The sequence below is a fragment of the Rana temporaria genome, chromosome 11 (genome assembly GCF_905171775.1).
Source record: "Rana temporaria chromosome 11, aRanTem1.1, whole genome shotgun sequence".
In the NCBI taxonomy this organism is placed as follows: domain Eukaryota; kingdom Metazoa; phylum Chordata; class Amphibia; order Anura; family Ranidae; genus Rana; species Rana temporaria.
In genome coordinates this window covers 43,837,434-43,863,113 of record NC_053499.1, presented here as the reverse complement: position 1 = coordinate 43,863,113, position 25,680 = coordinate 43,837,434, and the positions used below count along the sequence as shown (strand labels likewise).

Below are 25,680 nucleotides of genomic sequence, written 5' to 3'. Positions count from 1 at the left end.
GTCCGACTTGGGCATGACTTCTGCCCATTGATTTGAATGTAAGTCGAATCCAAATTGGATTATCATCTTAACTGATCTGACTTGTGGCATGCGACTTGTCCTCTCAAAATCTTAAAGGGGAACCACCATGCCAAAAAAAAAATCCATACCAGACCACGATGGGGGGGAATTCCTTATTTTTATTAAAGGACTTTGTCAAAAACATGTATACTGTTTTTATCTATTTTTTGTACACTTTTGACCCCTACTCATTCACATAGGGTGGGGGAATGGGATCTGGTGGCCACCTTGTTAAAGGGGGCTTCCAGATTCCGATAAGTTCTCTGCCTGCAGATTCCCACAACAACTGGACAAGGGTTGTCAGGAAGAGACCCTTGTCCCCATCAACAAGGGGACAAGGTGCTTTGGGGTAAAGGGCACAGAGCCCCTCTGCCCCAAAGCACCCACCCTCCATGTTGACGATATGTGGCCTGGTATGGTTCAATAGGGGGGGGGGGGCGCTCGCTTATCTCCCCCCTCTCTTGATCTGCCAGGCACCGTTCTCGGATGAGGGTCTGGTATGGATCTTTGGGGTAATCCCACACCATTTTTTGTTTTTATTCTGGTATGGTCTTGGGGGGGAACCCCACGGCGGTTGTTTTTTTGTGCTTTTTTTTTAGCGTGGGGTTTCCCATACCAGCCTCAAAGGGCCTGGTATTGTCATATTTTTTTCATTGAAGTCGTAGGGCAAAGTCGGATAGGAAGTCGTCCGACTTCTATGGCGGAGCAGTGTGAACCCGGCCTAATGATGGACTAACTACAATGTTAAACAGGTGATAGAATTAAGGCCTTTGACAACATTGGGAGAAGTTCATTCACAAGCATATAACTTACAATTCTATCCTTTAATCCAATAATCTCTTCTTCTTCCTTCTTACGAGCCTCAAAGTGCTGATCAATCAATGACTGCAGCTCAATCAAGTCCTTGTTCTGTCTTTTCTTCTGGATATCCTGCAACCAAAAAACAAAAATAGGTCAAAATCATATTAACAACTGTTTTGTTTTCCCCATCTAGGACATGAAAATCCCTTCTGAGATAAGTGGCCATTTTCTTTTTCTTCTTCTGGTCCCACCTTTCACCAAGATGACATGGACTGCTCCATCGAGTTTATGTGGATTTATTTTCCAAATAACAGTTTGGCAATTTTGAAGCAATGCCTTTAGTAGGAAATTAATGGTATCTATGATTTTGGTATTCTCCCTTTTATTTTCTTAGTATACTTACATCAAAGTCTACTTTCTCTCCATCTGGGATTTTAGGTGCTGTGAGTCTGCAACACAAATACACAGCATTAGCTGTTAATCGATCTGAGAGAGCAGTTCACATATGGTAAAAAGTAAAATGAAATGGTGCAAGAGTAAGTGATTGTTCCATACATTTGGGGCTACCATTTGAGGTGCGGTGTCTGGGTATGAAGAGATGCAAAGGTAAGTAACTACAGCTTGAGGAGAGGTGTAAGTCAAACTGCCTTATTTAAATAAAGGACTGTGTTTTTTGTGGGCTCAAAATCGGACCTCAAACAGTAATCCCGAGCCTAAAATAATTTGTATAGAGGTTGTATAATCAAATTGGAAGGTGTGTGGCCAGCCCAATTCCTTATACATACAGAGATGTCCAGTCTTGCTGATTGCTGGGGATTCCCCTGCCTTTTTATTGTCCGAATACTGATCTACTGCACAATATAACCTTTTTTTTATGGAGCTTTTATACCATTTTATTTATCTATTACTTAAAATATCATCTAGCCACTGAGTGTACCTGGAAATTCTGTCTTTCTTTAGTTAGCAAATATTAAAGAGTGAAAAGCAAGCATTTTTAAATCCAATTTTCTAGACTTTGAATAGAGGGGTGATTTACTAAAGACAGATAGGCTGTCACTTTGCAGGTGAAATTTCTCTTAGTTAAGTGAATGAGGCAAACATTCACTTTGCAAAGAATACTTAAAGAAATGAAAAAAGAAAAGCTACATTTTTGCTTGCACATGATTGGATGATGGAAACCAGCGGAGTGTCACCTCATTTACCAAAGCAAGAGAAAAGTGCACAACGATTTGCCTTAAATAAAACACCTCTTCAACGATAGTGGATTGTGTACCTGAATACATCACTGCCAGGGCTGGGACAATGAGGGGGCAGGAGGGGCGGCTGCCCTGGGTGCTGGTATTATGTGAGGTGGGGGGTGCCACAAGGAGAGTTCCTGATACTACAAGCTGACAGCAGTAGTGACAGCGGCATCACTACTCATGTCAACGTAGCACGGGAAGTGACAAACCAAATCTTGAGGAGGAGGGGCATCTGTGCTAGAAGGGGGGCTTTGGAGGGGGTGTGATTTGGGAGAAGGGAGGGGATTTGTGCTAGAAGGGGAAATTTGTTTCGGGGGGGGGGGTCAATTTGGGATAGGAAGGAGAATTTGGGGGGGGATTGTACTGGTGGAAGGGGGGATTTTTGTTTGTAGAGAATTTTGGCCCTCAAATTTAATTTAATGCTTAGGGGTAAGCATGCAGATTAGTTCTCAATTCATTTTTATTTTTTAGTTGGGGGGCGTGTTGCTGAAATTTAGTGCTCATACAGTTGTTTGTGGGGGGGCAGTTTGGAGACTTGTTAGATGACCTTGTCCCAGGACTGATCACTGCCTCCTACAGGGAACAGTTGCTGCCTCCATATACAATACTATGCAGAGAATCCTGGATGTGACATAAGGCAGCCACCAGTCTCTGCATTCACAGCACATTTGTTAATTATATACTGCACATTATAAGAATGCTTTGTGCAATGTGAAATATGCAAGCACACAGTGGATTCATGAAATGCTACTTACTTGGGTTTTGGCTTCTCTTCTTCAATCATACATTGAACAAGGAGAGATGAGAAAAGATAATTTGAGAATTTAATATTTAAAAAAAGGGGGGTAGTAAGGGGAAGAGCATAATTAACCAATCTGGAGACAATCCTAGACAGAGATTTCACGTAAGTTTGTCCCACAATTTACTCTTTTGTCTTATCATTTTTTGTTAATGCTAAATCCTCATGGATAGCAGTACAATTGTACTATGGTCAGAAGAAAAGTATCTCTATGCTAAACTTATCTTTTTTTTGTTAATGCTAAATCCTCATGGATAGCAGTACAATTGTACTATGGTCAGAAGTCAAGTATCTCTATGCTAAACCATGTTTAATACAGCCATCCTGAGATAATCTGGCACAGTATTACTCATTCAGAAGACCATGTTCCTTTAATGACAACTCAATGCAGCTCCTCCACCTGTGGAGCTGTGTATAGGGGAAGGACTTTTGAGTGCTTTTGTAAATGCTCACCTTAATGTCCCAACACTTTTAATGCATGAATGTTTTAATCAGGACAGGACAGGACAGGACTGGATCCCCTTTCCTACACCTTCATTTTTGGAGATTTCCCTCAAAATCGCTATGGACCCTAATAATAGGGAGACTGAGGCACAGATAGACAGGACCCCAAATGGCTCTTTGACTATTGCTTTTAAGAGGAAAATCAGAAAAATTAGGCAGAGGATGGAGTAATTCATTCATTTCACTAAATGCCTCTACCCCTAACTTCACAAATCCCCATGTGCTGAAGTTCCTTTGAGCTTCCCTTTAATTACACTTTAAAAAGATGTGGTGGTAAAGATTTTAATTTCATTCTGAGATGCTACGTCTATACATATAGGGCGAGTATTTATATACACTCTGTATTAGTTTCAAAATGATATCCATATTATTGATCATAAATAGCTGGACATAAATATGTCCTCATGACCTCCGTGCCATGGTTTTCTTGATAAACAGAATGCAAAAAGTTAGAGGGAAAAAACTCAATCCACAGTCAATCAAATGGTTCGTTAATGGGTGATAAAAACATATTATTTCTTCATCTAGAGACACAATGGAATGTAGTAAAGTGTGAATTCCGAAGGTGAAAAAGGGAAAGGGTACGCATAAAGGAAAGAACATCCAATTACAGACCTAGGTAAAATAAAGGGAAATTAACAGAGGAATATGTATATGGATAGGATAGTAAAATCATTAAATGTACAATAAGCCTAAATGCAGATGTGATATAAAATAAAATGTGAGTTGATTGAATGATCGATTCAACTATAGGTAGTTAGATTGGATGTTAAAGCTATAAATCGCTAAGAGGGACAATGAAGCTAAAGTCAGACAAGGTTGAGTAAAGCTATAGGTGGTTAAGCACATGAACTCTACAGTTAAATACATTGCAATAAGGAACCATGGAGCTATGAGTAGATTAAACAGAAGCTGTAAGTAGAAAAAGGGGAAATAAAGCTGTAGGCAGACGAATTGCAGAATGGCATATAAAATAATGCTATACGTATATTAGCAGGGAAGTGACTATATAGGTAGATAAGATATACAGTAAGGCAGTTAAGACAAAGTTGAGTCATTCATGCATTGGTTAATGATTTAAGCTATTGGTAGTAGGGTGACATAAATACCCTATCATTAGGTTCATTGGAATAGAGAGATAAAAAGTAATATGTTTATGTATAACTTCTGACTTATAACCTTGTAGTGCAGTCATATAGGGATAGTATAGGGCAGTGATGATATTTTGGAACTACATTTCCCATGATGCTCAACTACACTGCAGAGTGCATGAGAATCATTGGAAATATAGGGCCAAATCCACAGACATGCAGCCTAACTTAACTTTTCAGAGTTAAGTTACACTGCCGCAATTTTCCGAAGTTAAGTACCGATCCTCAAAGCACTTACCCGGAAAATTGCGGCAGCGCAACTTAACTCCGTCCATCGTAAGGCGTTCCTAGTTTAAATGGGCGATTCCCATTTAAATTAGGCGCGCTCCCGCGCCGGACGTACTGCGCATGCGTGTGACGTCATTTTTCCCGACGTGCAGCGCGCGAACGTAATTTACGCCGGGCTTTGTGGATTGCGACGGGACAATAAAGTTGCGATGGGTGAACAAAAAAAATACGCGCCGGGAAAAAAAATTCAAATTTAAAAAAAAATCGCGGCGATCGAAAAAAAGGTCTGGTTTTACATGGTGTACTAACTTTACACATTGTAAAACCAGCCCTAATTTTATGCGTGCAAATCGTAACTTACGCAGAAAACACAAAGCTTAAAAGCTTTGTGGATCTGCTTAAGTCCTCATTTGCATACGCTAGGCGGCATTTCGACTCGAAATGCCCCCAGCGGCAGATGCGGTACTGCATCTTAAGATCTGACAGTGTAAGTGTCTTACAGATGTCAGATCTTCTGCCTAACTTTGGAAAAATCCTTTTGAGGATCGTTTCCAAAGTTAGGCACAGAGATACGCAGGCTGAACAGCAGTTCCGCCTGCGTATCTCTTTTGTGGATTTGGCCCATAGTTCCAAAACATCTGGGGTGCCAAGGTTTGCCATCACTGGTATAGGGCATGGCCAATGTCTTTAGGGAACTGCATGTAAAAGTCAGGAGCTGCTCACGCATAACAACTATAAAGCTTTTCAGACAATTATATGGACATTGATCTACAAGTATGATATTCTAGATAGTTGATCAATTAGATTATATTTAAGCTGACGCCAATGTAGATAATACAGAATACAGAAAAGATAGACAAAAAGAGTTGGAATATACTGTACTCAGAAGAGCAGAAGTCTTTTCTAGCCAGACTAAATGTACATTATGTTGGAGATAAAGGCGGGATATACGAACTGCAGGGGATGATGAAGCTATACAGATAGAGGGGAATATATTTCCAGAAAGATAAGCGGGACAGTAGAATTTAAAGTAGATGACAGTGAAAGTTCGGGAGATGTTCTAGATAAAAGGCAAGAATTAAAAAGTAATTTCAAGATATATTATAGAGACAGGAGCTATATTAGAAGACGACAATGGGAATTGTAGATGCCTGCAGGGACAGTGTTGGTATGAATAGAATAGATTGATATGCCAATTTGGTAGATGATGGCAGTGGTAGAGGGGAATTCTGGTTACATAAGAAGAGAGCTCTATATACAGTACATGCAAGCGAGGTCAGAAGGACATGAGGAATAAGAAAGCTGGAATGATAAGACAACAAGGAAAGAGACAAATTAGAAGGAATGGAAACACATAATTAAGAGAGGTATAGGAAAGGTGAGGATGTAATAGAAAAGGGAGAGGAAAAGTATACTTGCTAACAAAAGGTATTAATAAGAGGAAAGGTAGGAGGGTGTTTAGTGCAGAAAGCCTACTGATGGCAGTTGAGAGGTCTAGGGAAGGTGGTAAGGTGAGGAAAGCACACAGATAATAGTGAGAGGAAAAGCAGACAAATGAGAGGTATATGAAAGGTGCAACGATTCGGTACAAGGAAAGAGACAAATGAGAGGTATAGAAAATGTGAGAAAAATGATGATTGGGAAGAGGAGAAAAGCATACTGATCGGAGGTACAGGAAAGTTGGGAAGGCAAGGAGGAGAGAAAAGAGACAGTGATAAAAGAAAGAAGAAAGCATACTAATGACAGTTGAGAGGTAAAGGAAAGGTTGAAAAGTAAGGATAGAGACAACTGAAAGAAGGAGGAAGGCCTATGGGTAAGAGGTACAGGAAAGGCAGAAAAGTGAGGAAACCGCTAAGATGATAAAGAAAGCATTCCAAAGAAAGCATACTGATGAGAGGTAAAAAGGATAGGACTGGAGTTAAGCACTAGTAGATTTTCAAACATTTGTACAAAAGTTCCCATCGTACTGACGATGGGAACTTGTCAATTGTCTTTCAAAAGTTCATCAACATTTAGTATGCTTGTAACATTCAATTTTGGAATTAATGTAATTTCCGTGAAAAAAAACACGTTCACTGTTTTCTTCAATTTTCTTCAAAATAAACTTCATAATAAACTTTCTCATCACTATGGTATAACTCCACTAATGATTCCAAAATAGAACTAACATTTGTGAAACAAAAGTTTTTGAATGAATTTCTTGTAGTACATGGCCAGCCTTTAAAAGGATATGTAGCTGAAGTGAATAGAAAAGCTAGACAGACAACAGTGAGAGGAATGACAGACAAATCAAGGGAAGATGAAAGAAAGGAGGATGAGATCAGTATGAAAGAAATGAAGATAAGAGTTAGGCCGCGTACACACGATCGGTCAAAACCGATGAAAACGGACTGAAGGACCTTTTCATCGGTCCAAACCGATCGTGTGTGGGCCCCATCGGTCAGTTATCCTTCGGTCAAAAAATGTAGAACTTGCTTTAAAATTTAACTGATGGACGCCTAACCGATAGGTCAAAACCGATCGTTAGTATGCACGACCATCGGTTTAAAATCCACGCATGCTCAGAATCGAGTCAAAGCATGCTTGGAAGTTTGAACTTAGTTTTTTTCAGCATGTCGTTGTGTTTTACGTCACAGCGTTCTGACATGATCGTTTTTTTAACCGATGGTGTGTAGGTGTGGCGGACCATCAGTCAGGTTCACCAATGACAGCGGTCCTTCGGACCGTTCTCATCGGATGGACTGATCGTGTGTACGCGGCCTCACTGGACAGACAATCAAATGAGAGGCGTAAGTAAGAGGGGAAGATGAGAGCTGGATAAAATAAGCAGAAAAGAAGAGAAAACACAGGCAGATGAGATGAATAAGATATACCAAACACAGGTAGATGAGATGAATAAGATATACCAAACACAGGTAGATGAGATGAATAAGATATACCAAACACAGGCAGATGAGATGAATAATAAGGTGAATATGCAAAACATGCAGAATGAGAGAGAGAGAAGCTTTACATAGATATAAGTGACAGCAATGGTAGTGAGAAATACATTTCCAGAGAAGAACAGGAATATGATAGGACAGATAATAATAAGAAAGTTGTAGCTAGATGATAGGGAGAGGGAATATTCAAGTTAGGCTTAATGTACACAGGACGTTTTGCAACCTCTCCTGAAGGATTTAACTTGACAGGTACTAAATGACTTTTAAAACAGCCACATTTAGCTGCGTATAGCCTTGTTTGCGTTTAAAAGTGCTTAAAAAAATAAAACATTTTTTAGCAAATAGTGCTTTCCAAAAAAACGCTTCTGAACTCAACTGCCTATAAACTACTATAAATGACCCTGTGTACATGTACTGATAAGATAACATTGAGGAGAGTTCAGGGGCAGCTGAAAAAAACGCCCAACTGCTCCTAAACGTCCATTTACCAGCAGCAGTGTACATGAAGCCTTCCTTATGCCTCGTACACACGGCCGGACTTTCTGAGAAAAAAAGTCAGACAGGCAAATTTTCTTGGAAAATTGCCGTGTGTAGCCTCCATCGGACTTTTTTTTGTCGGAAGTCCGACTGACCTTAGATAGAGAACCTGTTCTCTATCTTTCCGACGGACTCACGGCGGACTTTTGCATGGACCCTGTGTACGAGGCATTAGAGGACCCATGGTATAAAGGCCTGATGATGTAGGAGGTTAGATTTATAGATCAATACAAAGGAAAACAAATGAAGAGACACACCAGAGAGGACATTTTCTGGATTAAAAAGGCAATAAAGATATAGATAGAGCTGTAATGTACTTTTAGTTAGGTGCCAGGGAGAAGTTCAATAGAATATTAGACTAGAGGTTATTTCTAAGGACAGTCCAGCTGAGCAGATGAGGAGCAGCTATAGGCAGATGACAAATACACCAAAGCTATAGGCCAATTAGAGAGGATTGAGGGGACAGTAGGAGCAGAGATAGAACACAGCGTAGGAAACATCTAGATAGATATGAAGGTCAGAACTGAATTAAAGTAACATTTTGTTAGCTGATGGAAGCAGCGAGGTCATAAAAAGTTATTTCTGCATATGAAAGGAGGGCAGAAAAAAGAATAGATAAGTAAAGTATATGAAAATATAGGATGGTGTATATGCAGTAGTGTTGACTATACAATATAGTTAATGAAGCTACATGCAAAGGATAATAAACATACTATCTAGATATATATCAGCAGATAACAATGTTAGATCTAGGTAGATTAAGACTATAGGAAAATAAAAAAGGTTTGCCCCCTATAAGCAATGACACCGGCAGATAAGAGGGAATGTTTTTAGACAGGGCAATAAGAAAGGCAAAGGAAAAGTGACGCTGATAGTAAAAAAGTATTGTGATATTAATAGAGAGGGGACTTTGAAAATGTAGATAGATGGGAGAATAAGCTACAGACAGCTAAGTAAAAGCTGTAGAGACATAGAGAATAAAGTGCTATAGATTTGAGAGGAAGTTTCAGGACAGGGGAATAAAAGTGAAGCTGCAGATAGATGAGAATACGTATTTGTGGAAGATGATAAAGTGCAGTTAAGGACATGCAAGTAAAACTGTAGACAGATGACAAAGTGCTGTTGAGAAGAAAATGACAGCTGTGAATACATTATGAAGACACATTATAGATCAAAGAGGCAGAGTATTGTACATTAAATCATGAGTTAATTATAGATAGATGTTAAAGCCAAGCAATGGATGGATAGGAAAGTAAACTTGTTGGTAAGTGGGGAGGAAAAGCTGTAGATAGCTTGAGGAAATAGATGGGACAGTGAAGTTGTCGGTGAAACTGTTAGTGGCCAGAAAATGGTATCCATAGGCAGATGCAGGTAGATTTTGCACAGAGTATTAAAATAAATAGGAAAGTGAAGTTGTAGGTAGCCAGAAAATGGTATCTGTAGACTCATGAAAGTTAACTGCGTACAGAAGATGAATACAGGTGGAAAGGTGAAGCTTCAGGACATGAAAGTGAAACCATAGGTAGAGGAGTTAGCAGTAGGTAGGAGGACAGGTATGCTGTAGGTTGGCCAGTATATGGGATTTGTAGACAGATACAGGCAGATCATGCACAGAGGATAAAACCAGATGGTAAAGTAAAGCTTTAGGTTGGCCAATGGTATCTGTAGACAAATTCAGGCAGTTACACAAATAAAATGAATACAAAAGGGAAGGCAAAGCTTTAGGTAGAAAGGAAAGTGAAACAGTAGGTAGATCAGATAGAAAACTTGTAAGTAGGAGGACAGGGGCGATAGTAGCTAGCTGGGAAGGGTAAACTGAATATAAAGAGGTAAAAAGATGAAAAAATAGCTATAGGCGTGATGGGAAAGTGGAACTGTCAGTAGCTAGAAAATGGTATTTGTAGTCGGGTGTAAGTAGATCATGCACGGAGGATAGTACCAGATGGTAAAGTAAAGCTTTAAGTTGGCCAGAAAATGTTATCTGTAAATGGATGCAGGCAGTTGCACACAGAAGATGAATACAAATTAGAAGGCAAAGCTTTAGGTAGGAAGGAAAGTGAAACAGTAGGTAGATCAGATAGAAAACCTGTAAGTAGGAGGACAGGGGAGGTAGTAGCTAGCTGGAAAGGTGAAACTGTATATAAAGAAAATAAAGAGGTGAAAAGATGAAAAATAGCTATAGGCATGATGGGAAGGTGGAATGGTTAGTAGCCAGAAAAAGGTATTTGTAGTCAGGTGCAAGTAGATCGTGCACAGAGCATAATACCAGATGGTAAAGTAAAGCTTTAGGTTGGCCAATGGTATCTGTAGACAAATTCAGGCAGTTGCACACAGAAAATGAATACAAAAGGGAAGGCAAAGCTTTAGGTAGAAAGGAAAGTGAAACAGTAGGTAGATCAGATAGAAAACCTATAAGTAGGAGGACAGGGGCGATAGTAGCTAGCTGGGAAGGTTAAACTGAATATAAAGAGGTAAAAAGATGAAAAAATAGCTATAGGCATGATGAGAAAGTGGAACTGTCAGTAGCCAGAAAATAGTATTTGTAGTGCAAGTAGATCATGCACAGAGGATAGTACCAGATGGTAAAGTAAAGCTTTAAGTTGGCCAGAAAACACAGCAGATTAATACAAATTAGAAGGCAAAGCTTTAGGTAGGAAGGAAAGTGAAACACTAGGTAGATTAGATAGAAAACCTGTAAGTAGGAGGACAGGGGAGGTAGTAGCTAGCTGGAAAGGTGAAACTGGATATAAAGAAAATAAAGAGGTGAAAAGATGAAAAAATAGCTATAGGCATGATGGGAAGGTGGAACGGACAGTAGCCAGAAAAAGGTATTTGTAGTCAGGTGCAAGTCGATCATGCACAGAGGATAGGACAATATGGTAAAGTAAAGCTTTAAGTTGGCCAGGAAATGTTATCTGTAGACAGATGCAGGCAGTTGCACACAGACGATGAATACAAATGAGAAGGCAAAGCTTTAGGTAGGAAGGAAAGTGAAACAGTAGGTAGATGAGATAGAAAACCTGTAAGTAGGAGGACACGGGAGGTAGTAGCTAGCTGGAAAGGTGAAACTGGATATAAAGAAAATAAAGAGGTGAAAAGATGAGAAAATAGCTATAGGCATGATGGGAAGGTGGAACGGTCAGTAGCCAGAAAAAGGTATTTGTAGTCAGGTGCAAGTAGATCATGCACAGAGGATAGGACAAGATGGTAAAGTAAAGCTTAAGTTGGCCAGGAAATGTTATCTGTCGACAGATGCAGGCAGTTGCACATAGAAGATGAATACAAATGAGAAAGCAAAGCTTTAGGTAGGAAGGAAAGTGAAACCGTAGGTAGATCAGGTAGAAAACCTGTAAGTAGGAGGACAGGGGAGGTAGTAGCTAGCTGGAAAGGTGAAACTGCATATAAAGAAAATAAAGAGGTAAAAATATGAATAAATAGCTATAGGCATGATGGGAAGGTGGAACGGTCAGTAGCCAGAAAAAGGTATTTGTAGTTGGGTGCAAGTAGATCATGCACAGAGGATAGGACAAGATGGTAAAGTAAAGCTTTCAGTTGGCCAGGAAATGTTATCTGTAGACAGATGCAGGCAGTTGCACACAGAAGATGAATACAAATGAGAAGGCAAAGCTTTAGGTAGAAAGGAAAGTCAAACAGTAGGTAGATCAGATAGAAAACCTGTAAGTAGGAGGACACAGGGGGTAGTAGCTAGCTGGAAAGGTGAAACTGGATATAAAGAGGTAAAAATATGAATAAATAGCTATAGGCATGATGGGAAAGCAGAACGGCCAATAGCCAGAAAATGGTATTTGTAGTCAGGTGCAAGTAGATCATGCACAGAGGATAGTACCAGATGGTAAAGTAAAGCTTTAAGTTGGCCAGGAAATGTTATCTGTAGACAGATGCAGGCAGTTGCACACAGAAGATGAATACAAATGAGAAGGCAAAGCTTTAGGTAGGAAGGAAATAGAAGGTAGAAACAGTAGGTAGATCAGATAGAAAAGCTGTAAGTAGGAGGACAGGGAGGGGGGGTAGTAGCTAGCTGGGAAGGTGAAACTGTATATAAAGAAAATAAAGAGGTGAAAAGATGAAAACATAGCTACAGGTATGATGGGAAAGTGTCAGCAGCCAGAAAATTTGTAGTCGGGTGCAAGTAGATCACGTGTAGAGGATAATAACAGATGGCAGGGTGAGCGTGTAGGCTGTCCAGGAAACAGCATCTGTAGGCATATGCAGGTAGATCATGCACAGAGAATATTAAGAGATTGTAAAGTGAAGCTGCAGGCAGCCAGAAAATGGTATCAGTAGGCAGATGCAGGTAAATTGTGCACAAAAGATAAATACAGATGGAAAGGTGAAACTTTAGGTAGAAAGGAAAGTGAAGGTAGATCAGAAACAAAGCAGTCGGTAAGAGGAAAGGTGAAGTAGTAACGGAAAGGTGAAATTGGATATAAAAAGAATATAGAGGTAGAAAGATGTTAAAAAATTACTATAGCAGATAGAAAATTGAAGTTGCAGACAAATCAGTCAGTGAAGCTGTAGACAGAAAAGAAAGCCTTACAGAACACTGAGAATAAATCTGAAGAAAGATGGGAAAGATGGGAAAATACATCTCAACATATGGGAAGATACAGCTGTGGATAAGAGATATGAGGAGGTGCTGGAGATAGAAGGGATGGAAAGGTGTAGACGACCGAAGGGGGCATGTGGATGTAGAGTGAAGATGTAGATGGGAGGTGCAACGTAATGGCAAAATAAAGACTAAAGAAAGGGGAAAGTGCATAGTGTCAACAGGTGAGAAAGAAAAGCTGTAGACTGAAGTGAAAATGAAGTTACAGGTGGAGAGGAAAGTGAAAGGAAATGATAGAAAGTAAAAGTGAAGCTGCAGACCGAAGAAAAGGTGAAGTGAAGCACAGATATAGATGAAAAAGTGGCGATGCAGCTAGTCAGGAAAGTGGAAATAATGATAGAAGTGAAAGTATAGCTGGAAAGCGAGGATAAAGTGAAACTTACAAGTAGACGAAAAAGTGAAGCTCAAGGTAGAGTGGAAAGTAAAGCTGCAGACAGATGAGAAAGTAAAACTATAAGTAGACGAGTTATCAAAGGTATAGAACAGCAATTCCCAAACAGGATTCTGTGAAACCCTAGGGTTCCTTCAGAGCTTTAGCTAAGTAACCTCCCATCTGATGGTACATTTCTAGTTCTGTGTCCGATGCCACTTGGCAAAACCAGAAACATGAGACTAGTGATCTTTTTAGCTGTCGGTAAGGGTGGTCTGATCACCACTGTTTAAGGTTTAAGGTTGCTTTCTGAACACCTATGACAGAAAGAAAAGTGAAGCTAAGCACAGATGTAGATAGAAAAGTGGCGCAGTGAGTCAAGAAAGTGAAAATAACGATAGAAGTGAAAGTATAGCTGGAAAGCGAGGATAAAGTGAAACTACAAACAATGAAGAAAGTAGACGAAAAAGTGAAGATCAAGGTAGAGTGGAAAGTAAAGCTGCAGACATATGAGAAAGTAAAACTATAGATAGATGCGTTATCAAAGCTATATAACACCAATTCTCAACTAGGGTTCTGTAAAACCCTAGGGTTCCTTCAAAGGGTGCTAGGGATTCTTTGAGCTTTAGCTAAATGACCTCCCATCTGATGGTATGTTTTCTGAGTCCGATGCCACTTGGCAGATCCAGAAACCTGAGACTAGTGGTCTTATTAGCTGTCGGTAAGGGAGGTCTGATCACCAATGTAAGGGGTGCTTTCTTCTTTCTGACCATCAGTGAGAGGGGCACTCTTCCCTTTGTCCCCCAATGAATTGACTTTAGCCAAGGTTCCCTGAAAGCAAAAATTATTTCAAGGGTTCCTCTGGGGTAAACAGTTAAAGAAAAGATGGTATAGAATGTAGTACATTGAAGATGTAGATGAATTAAAAAGTAAAGCCGTAGAAAAAGGGGGTGGTAAAAGTTTAGCTAGCATAAGGTGTGAAGCTGTAAAAAGATAGTCAGATAAAAGAAAAAATAATATCCAAACATGGGAAGCTGGGTGTTTAGAACATAGCTTCAGAGAATGTAAAAGGGTAACTCATAAATGTTTATAGGGAAATGAGTCATGAACTAAAATGGAGGGTAGTTGGTGGTTCTAAAATGCAAAATACATTATAACACAATATGTAATGGCGCTTTACAGGGCAAATCCGTATTGGCTATCCATATATTGAAAATAATTGTATGTATTTTCCAAAGCTATGCTGGGTCCTGGTGTAGCATATGGTTCTGTAAAACCTTACCCTTTCTGCATGGTTCTGGCTCTTATTGGTGTTTAACTATCCTTCTCTAGATCATGCGGGGGGGGGGGGGGGGATAGACTGCAGGTATAACATATAGAAACAGAAAAATATGGAATATGATGAAGACTGGGGGAGGTATAATAGGGACAGAATGTAGATAAGGATAAATTCAGGATATTAGATTAGGCATCAGGTCCACGAAGTGCAGGAAATTAGGCTGTGGGTAAAGACAAGGGTAATCATTCTGTTTTCAAGGGGGGTAAAGGAAAAAACAAGACAGTGATGTGCAGATCTCTTCAGTAATCCATTCACACAGAGGAAGGGAAATGGGGAAAATGTATTTAGTAAATAAGGGGAAAAGGAAAGCAGGCTGAGCCAAATGTAATCACCTCTATTATACAGCGTGGTTGCGCATAAACACCACTAATTTATATGAACTGCCTTTTTCAGTAAAAATCCAAAATCCTAAATATTGTCCATCAAGATTTCAAAGATATTTTGATATCTTTCAGGAGATGCTTAAAACAAGATCTAAATTTTCAGAAGAGGGTTCAGTAACTTTCTTGGTACTTTGCAGTAGTTTCAATTATTTCTCTCTTCTTAAAAAGCCAATCAATGTAAGTTTAGCAAGGACGGACTGTGTGTATCTTCTACACATGCTTGCAATTCTTATTTATTAAGTTATAAGATGGCTATCTGTAAAGGTAACATTTTTCAATGAGGCCATTAAAAAATGTTTTCTTGTCCTACTCTTGGTCATATGGTTTTTGGCCCAGCCTGACCAACAAACTAGTGAATGGGAAGAAGATCAAAACAATTGAGAGGGCAACAAAAAAAAAAATTGGAAAGGAAATACCATCGTATTCTTCACCGTGTTCTGTAAATGAAAAGAGATTGTTAGCTCACAGCTTCTTTCCTAGAGGAAATCAGGTTAAGATGGCATGATCCAATCAACCAATCAGATATTTCAGAACAACAGGCATCTCATGCACAGAACTCCTGATCCGATCACACTGTTCCTAAGGGTAAGGACTTTTTTTGTTATGTTTTAAATCACAATCACTTAACTATAATAAAATGATCCATCTTACATTTTCAATTAACTCTGCTTACCTCCTAATTAAAGAGCAAATCTAAGCATGTTGTGAGCTGTTTATAGGACCTATTTCTTATGTTTGCTAGGCTACATTATGGTCAGTTATTAAGCTTTATTTAGTAATGTATAGCGAAGAGCAAGGATGTTTACCAACCGATCAGAAATCAATTTTCCATAGCTTAGATTACTTAAAGCGGAGGTTCACCCTCAAAATGAACTTTCCAGCATCCTTAAAGCGGAAGTAAACCCATCAATTTAACAGTTTGAAAAAGCAGTTACATTCCTGGCATGCCGGGATTGCTAACTGTCACATTGGTTGTGCTCTCAACCAAACTGTCAAACCATCCAATGGCTGGTGTCATAACTGATCACATGTGCAGCATCATGGCAGTTGAAGATTAAACAGAGGCCAAGACACGCCTTAGCAGCCGTCAATCAACTCCTCTTCGCTTAGAAACGCCCATTCCCAGCAGGATTCCCCGCTTGGAGCCGGAAAACAAGGGCTCATATAACGATAAGTACAAGTAAAAAAAAAAAAAAACAGCATTCTGCAGATGTTAGCAGTATGCTACAGATAATGTCAAAAAGTGGATTTTTGGGTGAACCTCCGCTTTAAATGAATTTTCTGATTGTTTACTACAGCTCGAAACACCACAGCTCCTTGCACAATGAAATAACGCCTACTATTATGAGGTTTTGTTTGGTCTGTCCCATTGTTTCAGTGTGACAAATGCAGTTGCCATGCAAAAACAACATTCAAGCAAGCAGAGGCAAATCGTATCAATGTCAATTCTTGAAGTTGTACTTGGAGTCATAGTTGCTATGGCAGTGCAATCATGGATTTATCTTTTACCCAATGCTTTAGAGTTTGTATTAAGTGGAAAAGGGTACCATGGTTTCAGGAATGTATTATCTGTGCATCATCCACACATTCAGTTAGATAGATTGGGAAGTTGAGCCATTATTGAAGGCCAGATATATAATATCGACCTTTGAGGAAGGTTGGTTAACAATCTTACCTTCCTCCTCGGCCCCCTCATATCCTTGCTCCTCTTCTATTGTCTCCTCCTCAACTTGTTCAGGCTCTTCTTCTTCAGAAGCAAATTGCAGAGGCATGGCGATTAAAATTCAAGCAGTCACACAATACGCAGAGTGAGATAGGGGTAGGGCGGAAGGAAATATAAGCAGCAAGCAAAGAAGCAAGAAGGATATGAAAGCAAAGCGCAACAGTACATAGTAAGAGGATGCACAGTCAATTCTTTACTGTAGTGTTTCCCAAAGTGTGGGACATGAGCCGCTGGGGTATGCTTACATATCCATCTTTACTCTAGATGGTACATGGCAAAAATGTGGATTTAAGGGAATGACGTGTGAGGCCCCGTACACACGTCCGAGGAACTCGACGGGCAAAACTCATCGTTTTGCTCGTCGAGTTCTGTGTGAAGCCACCGAGGATCTCGGCGAGCCAACTTTCCTCATTGAACAACGAGGAAATAGAGAACATGTTCCCTATTTGGCTCGACGAGGAACTCGTCGGCTTCCTCGGCCGAAAGTGTACACATGGCCGTGTTTCTCGGCAGAATTCAGCTCCGATCGAGTTTCTGGCTGAATTCTGCCGAGAAACTCGGTCGTGTGTACGGGGCCTGAAAATATTTGCTCTAGCGTTCGATTTCATTGGTAGGTGGATAGCCTTTCTGATTTAAATCTGAAGTTCAGGCTTTTTTAATTATTGGAAAGAAAGGTCAAGTCCATTTGGAATCCTCCTTTATAGTTAAATTGGTAATAAACCCAAAACCAAAAATGTAAAATACTGCAGCTTACTTATCATTAGATGTAGTAGCTATATCCGTTATCTTTTCTTAGGCTTTTACCCCTCTGTTTTCCCCTTGTGATCTGGCCAGTAACACACCTGCTGCATTATACTGTACAGACACCACTCTGGATGAATGAGCACAGGGGCAGATTTGGACTGCTTTAAGAAATGTTCTGCTGGTGCCACTTTGAAAGTCTGTAAGCTGTTTATGTGTAAAAGTGGAGCACTGTTATGTACAGCACAACTGGACCCCCAACACGGCTTATGCCTTGACTCTGCAGTTGTGTACCCAAGACTAGCAGTAAAAACATTATGGCTGTCTACATTGCATCAAGTGAGGCTTGCTGTAAAGAGAAATTGAAGGTGATTTACATGGCAACGCCAATGCATTTTTGTAATGCTTTTATTTGGGAATAGGGAATTTGGTTTTAACCAGTGGACTGGATCACTCTGTTTCCTTGTGTTCCAGGAAGGTTTTGGTAAGAGAAGAAACCTTATTGGACATCTTTTGACAGCTAGAGTATTGGCCATTGGGGGATGAAAATTAGGCCTCGTACACACGACCGAGAAACTCGACAGGCGAAACACATCGTTTTGCTCGTCGAGTTCCTTGTGAAGCCGTCGAGAAACTCGACAAGCCAATTTTCTCCATTCCCGTCAAGGAAATAGAGAACATGCTCTCTTTTTGGCTCGTCGAGTTTCTCCACAGTTTCTTCGACGAAAATGTACACACGACCGGTTTCCTCGGCAAAAAAATATCTCCCAGCAAGTTTCTTGCTGGTTTTTGCCGAGGAACTTGGTCGTGTGTACGAGGCCTTAGGGGAGACGAGTAATGAACTTGCAGAGAAGCAGGAAGGATTGCGACATTTTATGGACACATTTTAGCCATGACCATCCAGTTACTGCCACAATAGCTAGTAAAGCAACACTGCTATACAACTGACCAAACTTTGTGGAAACACAACTTTGCAAGAACAATGCTTTTAACAATAAAGCATGGCCTATGATGCAGATTGTATATGTTCATGCTGTAACTATAGAAAGGAGGGTTATAGAATAGTATCAATTATATGTAGTACCAGAAAAGTATCTGGCACTGAATTCTGTAGTAAACATCCCCTGGCTGAGCCACGGAGCTTAGAAGCGTTGTGGAAGCTTAGCAATAGTGAATGTTACTGTTCTGTTTTAGCAGTGGCTACAAGATGCAAAATGAATGCCCATCACTTGGTGTCAAGGACATAGCGTGCCTCATGCATCTACTTTCATATGGATGCCAGCAAACACAACCCAACTGTCAAATTATCTAATAATTTGTGACCCTAGGAAATAGGTAATCAATGCAGGCATCAAGCACTAGGGTGACCTGACCATGTATAATGAGTCGGCAGGTTATGGAACTAAGTATTTGGTTACCCTGCATTTGGTCCCCTCTGGTTACAAATATACTTAGGGAATTTGGGCTATAAGGACACTCAGATTCCTGGGTGAGTCACCCTAGATTATAGAAAATGGGGATGATGAACAGACCACATACCTTCCTCATGGGTTTCTTCTACTGCGCAGGTTAAAAATTAGGGAGGAGAAGAATAGGAATTAGAGAGGATAGAGAAGCACCAGATACGATGCAAGGTTTGTCCCCTGCCACACACAGCATTAACTGACACACAAGTACATAGCACATAGCGCAGAGTGTAATATGGAGTGCAATGTTATTTTATCTAGTGATGGACGAGTACTAAACTATTTACAACCAACATTGATCACATTTTGTTGTTCAGCACCCTGTAAAAAATTGTTATAAATCCTATGGACACAGAAACAATTCCTCTTATTTAAGTTTCTATTCAAGCTTATTTGCACATTAATGCATATTGTTTTATACCTTAATATTTAAAGAAGCCTATTCACTTTAAAGGGACTCAATTGCTACACTAAAAGCTTTTTTTGTGTGGATAGAGTGTAGATGGATTAGAACACCTACTAAGTTCTTATTGCTCTCTGTGTCTCCATCAGGGAGATTCATTTTATCTATTTGTCCTGTTTACTGTTATTATTAAAAGTGAAAGTAAAAAAAAAATCCAGAATTTTGGGTTGTCCCCAGAAAAGTAATAGAGGGGAAATCTTCCAATAGAGACACTAGTCCTTGTGGCCTGGGGGTCTCCAAGGGGTTCCCTTAATTTGCAGGATTTCCTCTCACTTCCCGTTTTGCTTATGGGACAGGTGGTGAAGGTAAATCTCCCTAATGGGACACAGATGGCAAAAAATGACAAAAAATAACTCTTCCTTATTCTATGCAAAATGAAAAGAAATGTTTTGCATATAGTTCTACAGTGGAACCTTGGATTACGAGCATAATCCGTTCCAGGAGAATGCTTGTAATCCAAAGCACTCGCATATCAAAGCGAGTTTCCCCATAGAAGTCAGTGGAAACGAAAATAATTAGTTCCGCATTGACTTCAATGGCATGCAATACCGCATGTGGCCAGAGGTGGGGGGCACTGGAGAGCCTCGAAAATGCTCTGGGACACCTCGGCTGACCTCGGAAACCCTTGGAAAGGGGAACGGAGTAATTCCGATTATTTATGAACGGCTCCGAACCGTTCTGAGTGTCACCGGCGCCCTGCACCTCTGGCCATATGCAGTACTGCACATCCCATTTGCTTGAATTTTGCTCATTTTGAGATTTTTTTTTTTTTAAAGTTGCTCGTCTTTCAAAATGTTCGTTAACCGCGTTACTCGTAAACCAAGGTTCCACTGTACTTAAAAAAAATAAGCATCCCTGTAATCAGTGCCGATCCTGACCTCCCTGGGGCCCTAAGCAAAGTGACATGTCAGGGTGGGGGGCGCTGCCGACAGTAACATGTCACATTAAAGTTGAGAAGTGGGGGGAGGGGGTGTTCTGCTGTCAGAAATGACAGTGAGCTGAGAAGTGAGAAGCGGGGTGACGGGGCCTCTAGTAATTTGTAATTTGGGGGGCCCTCCGCAGCTATAGTGGGCCTATAGGGTGGATCGGCCCTGCCTGTAATGAAAGAACTCATCTGACCTGCTACAGGGAAGAATCTTTACTATCCAACACTTTAGGGTTGGATGCTTAGTTCCCCTCTGTACACTGTGTTTTCATCCACTGGCCACTATGTCAAGACAGGACACAGTAGTAATGAAGGGGCTGGCTAAAAAAAAATGCAGTGCCCAGCAGGCACCTGAAACTCCTTGAAGCTTTTGATCCACTGAAGTCTATGGAACCAAAAGCCAGAAAAAAGTCCCTGGCCCTTTCCATGAAATGCATAAATGTGAACTACATCCATAGGAAACCATGTTAAATGGACTGTAGTGCATTTCTGCAAAACTGAATACGCACTAAAAAATGTATAGGTGTGAACCAGGCCTAAGAGTTAACAATAAATATATAAATTAGGGTGCCATCTAATCTGCCAAAATAAGCAGCTTGCCACCCCTGTAAACCTGCCCCCTTTGGTATTGCAACCAGACTGTCTAGATGTTCCATACCAACCACAAATGAAAATACAGATTAGTTGCTGTAGGCAGTTCTTTCATTCAGGGACTTCGATAGCTATGGCCCATTGTCCTCACTTATGCTAGCCATACATTATATAGTTTTCTTATTCAATTTCCTATAGGTTTATCCTCAACTATGTAGTGCAAGTGCCTGCCTGACTGCATGCAAATAGGTCTGACTTCATATTATATGGTTTTGGTAAATCTAAAGGAATATTCAACTGGAAAATTGTATAATGCATGACCAGCCTAAGAGCCGGTTCACACTGGGGCACTCGTCAGGCGGCTCATTCAATGCAATGGAACCGTTCTAATATGAGCGACGCAAGTCGCTCTGACTTAGAAAAAGGTTCTTGCACAACTTCGGGGGCGGCTCGGGGCGACCTGCATTGACTTCTATACAGAAGTCGTTTTGCAAGTCGCCTCTGAAGTCGTCTTCAGAACGACTTGCAGAGTCGCCCCCGAAGTCGTGCCACGGAAGTGTAAACCAGCTCTAAGAAGAGACGTGATATGGTATCTTCCCAACTTGTAAATATCACTTAATTCTATGTATGACTGAGACACTTCATATAGATAGTTAGCTCAGTTTAGAGACCACCATGAATCATTTTTTGTTCCTTCGGTAACAGTAGTCGTCAACATATCCCACCAACCAAACATTGACCCAGGTAATAAACTAGTCCAAGACAGCAGTACATACCTTCTGGTGCCTCCTCTGTTCATACATTTTGACAGTGTAGCAAGAGCAGGGCAGAAAAGCAAGAAAATAGACAAACAAAACAGGTTAGCCATCAACAGAGACCTACAGAACACAAGATTGCTGAAATCACACGGTACCTTAGAAATAAATAAGCACAACCTGTAACAGATTACATCAAAGCAGCTGCTCTACAATCACTACAACCAAAAACATTAAAAATTATCACATGAGACAGCGGTCCTCATGAATGAATTTTTCTAAAATCACAAGTGTCTAAGTTACCAACCAATCTCATTCTCGCCTTCATGTTTCATGGAAACCAAAAATGGAGAGACCAATTGTTTTGGCAACAGGGAAAATCCTTTCAGACACTTTCATTTATTGGACTAGGATACAAACAATAAGTGACATGCGGGTACTACTACAACTACTCAGCTACATTTAAACGTTGTGGAACACTTGATGGTGTTAAAGTGAAATGTGCTATTGGAATAAAAAGTCATGCTATATAAATCATCGTTCCCACTCACCAGCATAAATTAAGTTTCAAATGTTGACTCCGTATACATGATCGGAATTTCCAATGGAAAAAGTCTGATGGGCTTTTTCCATCTGATTTTCCGATTGTGTGTAGCCCCATCTGAGTTTTTTCATCGGAAATTCCGATGAATTCCATCGGAGTTTAGATATAGAACATGTTCTGATTTTTTCCGATGGAATTCCGTCAGAATTCCGATGTGATTTGGCCAGGAAAAAGCCTGATTGTGTGTACGCCGCATTAGGAGGCTGACAGAAGGCATTTTCTCATCATCGGGCTACAGAGGACCGGTAATTTGTACTTTTTTGGCTTACTCTTACTACTGGTACCTCATGACTTAAGAACATACATTTAATAAAATGGCTAGTTTATTGAGTATTTTAGTTAGAGTTACTGTATATTGAGATTTTCTCTAAAGCCAATAATATAGTTTCAGATCAAATTTATAAATCATTAGCCAGATTTTTTTTTAAGTTAAGCCCAAACTATCAGCAATGAATATAAAAGTATTCTCTATTATCGCCATGAATGGGAATGATGATAAAATAAGGTGAGGCAAAAAGTAAACTAAAAATGTGAAGTCTACAACAGGGTCAACAGTTATAAGTTAAAAAACTGGAATATATGAAAGAATTAACTCTTTTCACTGCACACGGTTTATTTAATGACACAGCCCAATGACATTTGATGGTCGTTGTATGCAAAAAAAACATGTCAACCAATCAGTATTCATCTCTTAGTGCTTCTGCCCGCCCTAAACTTATAAAAGATAAAGTCTGATTGGCTTTTGCATGGTGCACACATCACTCCTTGCACTGCCCTTCTAAAAAGAAGGCACCATAACCTATCCAGTGCATAGAAACATCAAATTTGCACTATGATGGACTTGTCTGGCAGAGAAAGGGTTAGGGAACATGATAAACATTAGTGAGATCCCGCTGATCCATTCGATCCTGCAGTGTTATGGAGTTGCGGACTGATGGTCAGCGATTAAGAATTTAGTAAGTTGACCCATTTTACCTTCTTCGTATTCTTCTGTTGAGTAGACATAAAAGAAAATAAAACAGTAACGTCAACAAGGACAAAAGCACAACAAACAGACTGTGATTCCCCAAATTTCCACCTTAAATCCGGACATGGCCAAAAAGTATGGCTGATGGATTATGCTCCAAGGTGCCATTATCATATGTTCCTGGGTATATCACACCTGCATTCTCACAAAGTGCAATTACTGTATGGTACATGTCTGGGTTTAAGTGGCTAAAGAGATAAGCCTCAGTCTTTGATAACAGAAAAAAACATCAAGACAAACTACATCACATTGATATGCATCACACTGATCTACAAAAAAAAAATTCAAAAGAACAAAAGCTATTGGTTCATAAGAGAAATTAAAAATGTTTTTAAAGTTAATTGATTGGATTTAGAAGGTTCACTTTAATTTCTCTTACAGTTCCAAAAAAAATGGTACAACATATACAAACAAGAGACATGTAAAATACTCAGAACAACATCATAGCAGTCTCTGACAGTGTAACACGTTTAAAACATATACACCATACAAGAAGAGTCTGCAGCTGCAGTAGAGTCCTAGATAAAAGTCAATGTCATTCAAAATGAACCAATTGCATAAAGTGGTCAGCAGATGGGAGTAGACCCTGTTAGTAAGATGAACATGGACCGTGCACAAACAGAATGCAGCTGAGGATAAGATAAATGCATTATATAGGCCTGGATTGCAATGGTGGCATTGCTAAGAGAAAGAATACCAGAAGATAGAAGATCACATGTTAATAAGAGAAGTAGAAAAAAATGTTATCCGAGCAGGAATAGGTGTAAGAATGGGTCAAAAAAGGAATATGTATCCAAGAAAGTCTAAGGCCTCGTACACACGAGGGGACATGTCCGATGAAAATGGTCCGCAAACCGTTTTCATCGGACATGTCCGCTCGGAGATTTCGGTCTGATGGTTGTACACATCATCGAACCGAAATCCGCGCGGACAGGATACGCGGTGACGTGGCCGCGCGGTGGCCGCGACGATGACGCGGTGACGTGCGTGACCCTGGAAGGTCAATGCTTCCACGCATGACTCCCACAGGCAGAGGCATGATGGGACTTGTAGTTTCGAAACAGGGCCGCCAGTTTGAGACCCCTGCTTTAGAGGGTCAGTACACCCAAACCAACTTTTGTTTTTTACGAGATGCTGGAGAGTTAAACCAACTAATGTTTTTTTTTTTATGTCTATTCTATTGGGGAGGTCTCTGAGGCTCAAATCCTAGATCAACACACCTGCTATGGTCATTATAAAGGGTTCCCATGTTTTCTACTAGATTTTTTTATATTTATTTTATATTACGGAGTATGCAACAGGATTTACTGGAACACTCAAAATCTTAGGTGCACAGGAACGGTCAGGAATTATGCAAGAGGGAACTCGCTGTTTCACTGTTCAAGACATAAAGCAGGGGTGCCCAACCAGTGGCCCGGGGGCCACATGTGGCCCGCGGAGCCCTCTGATGTGGCCCGCGACCTCCTTCTCTGGGATGGAATAAAATAGAATAGAATACTGTTATTAAAGGTAAGTTTATTACTAAAATCACAGTGTACATATGGGCATATCAGTTCTGCAGTGGTTACTTGGCTGCTTTCAAACTGATACATGGGTGCAGAAAGTTACACCCGCGGGTTACCTGCACTGAGCCATAGACTTCTATTACCTGCGGGTTTGGTGTGCTGAGAGTAGAGTGGGCTCTATAGAACCCATCCACTCGCTTCACTCATTGTGGCCCACGACCGGTTACCAAGTTGCTTAAGTGGCCCTTGCTCTTCAAAAGGTTGGGCACCTCTGACAAAGGAATCCAGGGGCTGACTTCGTATTCTTATATGTCAAATATCGTTTTTATGAGTAATAACCCTTTAAATAAAGCCTGCTTTATTTAAAGCGCTGCATAAACAGTCACAGTATAAATGCCTGTAATAAATAAAATCTATCTATCTATCTATCTATCTATCTATCTATCTATCTATCTATCTATCTATCTATCTATCTATCTATCTATCTATCTATCTATCTATCTCTTATAGTATCAGTTATAATTTGAGTGTCTATTGGTGAGCTGTCTCAGTATAGAGTCCAGCTGACATTTATTTTACGGCAATTCATTTGCCCTTCTTCGGCTATTAATACGCAGGGTTCTATTTCATTTTTCTTATGGCACTGGAAGAAGTGATACCCTATCTCTATGCAGACAGATTTTTTAATGTGGATCCAAAATAGCCGATTGCCTAGATGAGTTCAGCATCAGGTTAAAAAAAGGATGTACTGCGTCTCTGCTACGTCTGTGCTCATTTTAGGATCACCATAAAATATGTGCTACTGTTAGGTGGCTTGAGGATATTCACACTGTAGTGTTGGGTTATAGAGGAGGACGACACCAGAAAGGGAAAAGCAAAGTTAAATATAGATGAGGTA

General features: G+C 40.2%; 1 protein-coding gene across 13 annotated transcripts in view; it reads right to left on the bottom strand.

The window, feature by feature from the left end:
* Positions 1–25,680, bottom strand: part of TNNT3 (troponin T3, fast skeletal type) — a 50,718-nt gene that overhangs the window by 15,531 nt on the left and 9,507 nt on the right. For 2 of the 13 annotated variants that reach the window (XM_040328457.1, XM_040328456.1), the window contains exons 4-11: positions 23,226–23,240; positions 21,668–21,682; positions 18,986–19,006; positions 16,658–16,729; positions 15,399–15,419; positions 2,858–2,876; positions 1,265–1,310; positions 874–990 (exon numbers count right to left, since the gene is read on the bottom strand). In XM_040328457.1, coding sequence (XP_040184391.1) covers positions 874–990; positions 1,265–1,310; positions 2,858–2,876; positions 15,399–15,419; positions 16,658–16,729; positions 18,986–19,006; positions 21,668–21,682; positions 23,226–23,240 — 326 coding nt within the window. The remainder of the gene's footprint in view (positions 1–873; positions 991–1,264; positions 1,311–2,857; positions 2,877–15,398; positions 15,420–16,657; positions 16,730–18,985; positions 19,007–21,667; positions 21,683–23,225; positions 23,241–25,680) is intronic. The other 11 variants (XM_040328459.1, XM_040328460.1, XM_040328458.1 and 8 more) reach the window with 11 other exon arrangements.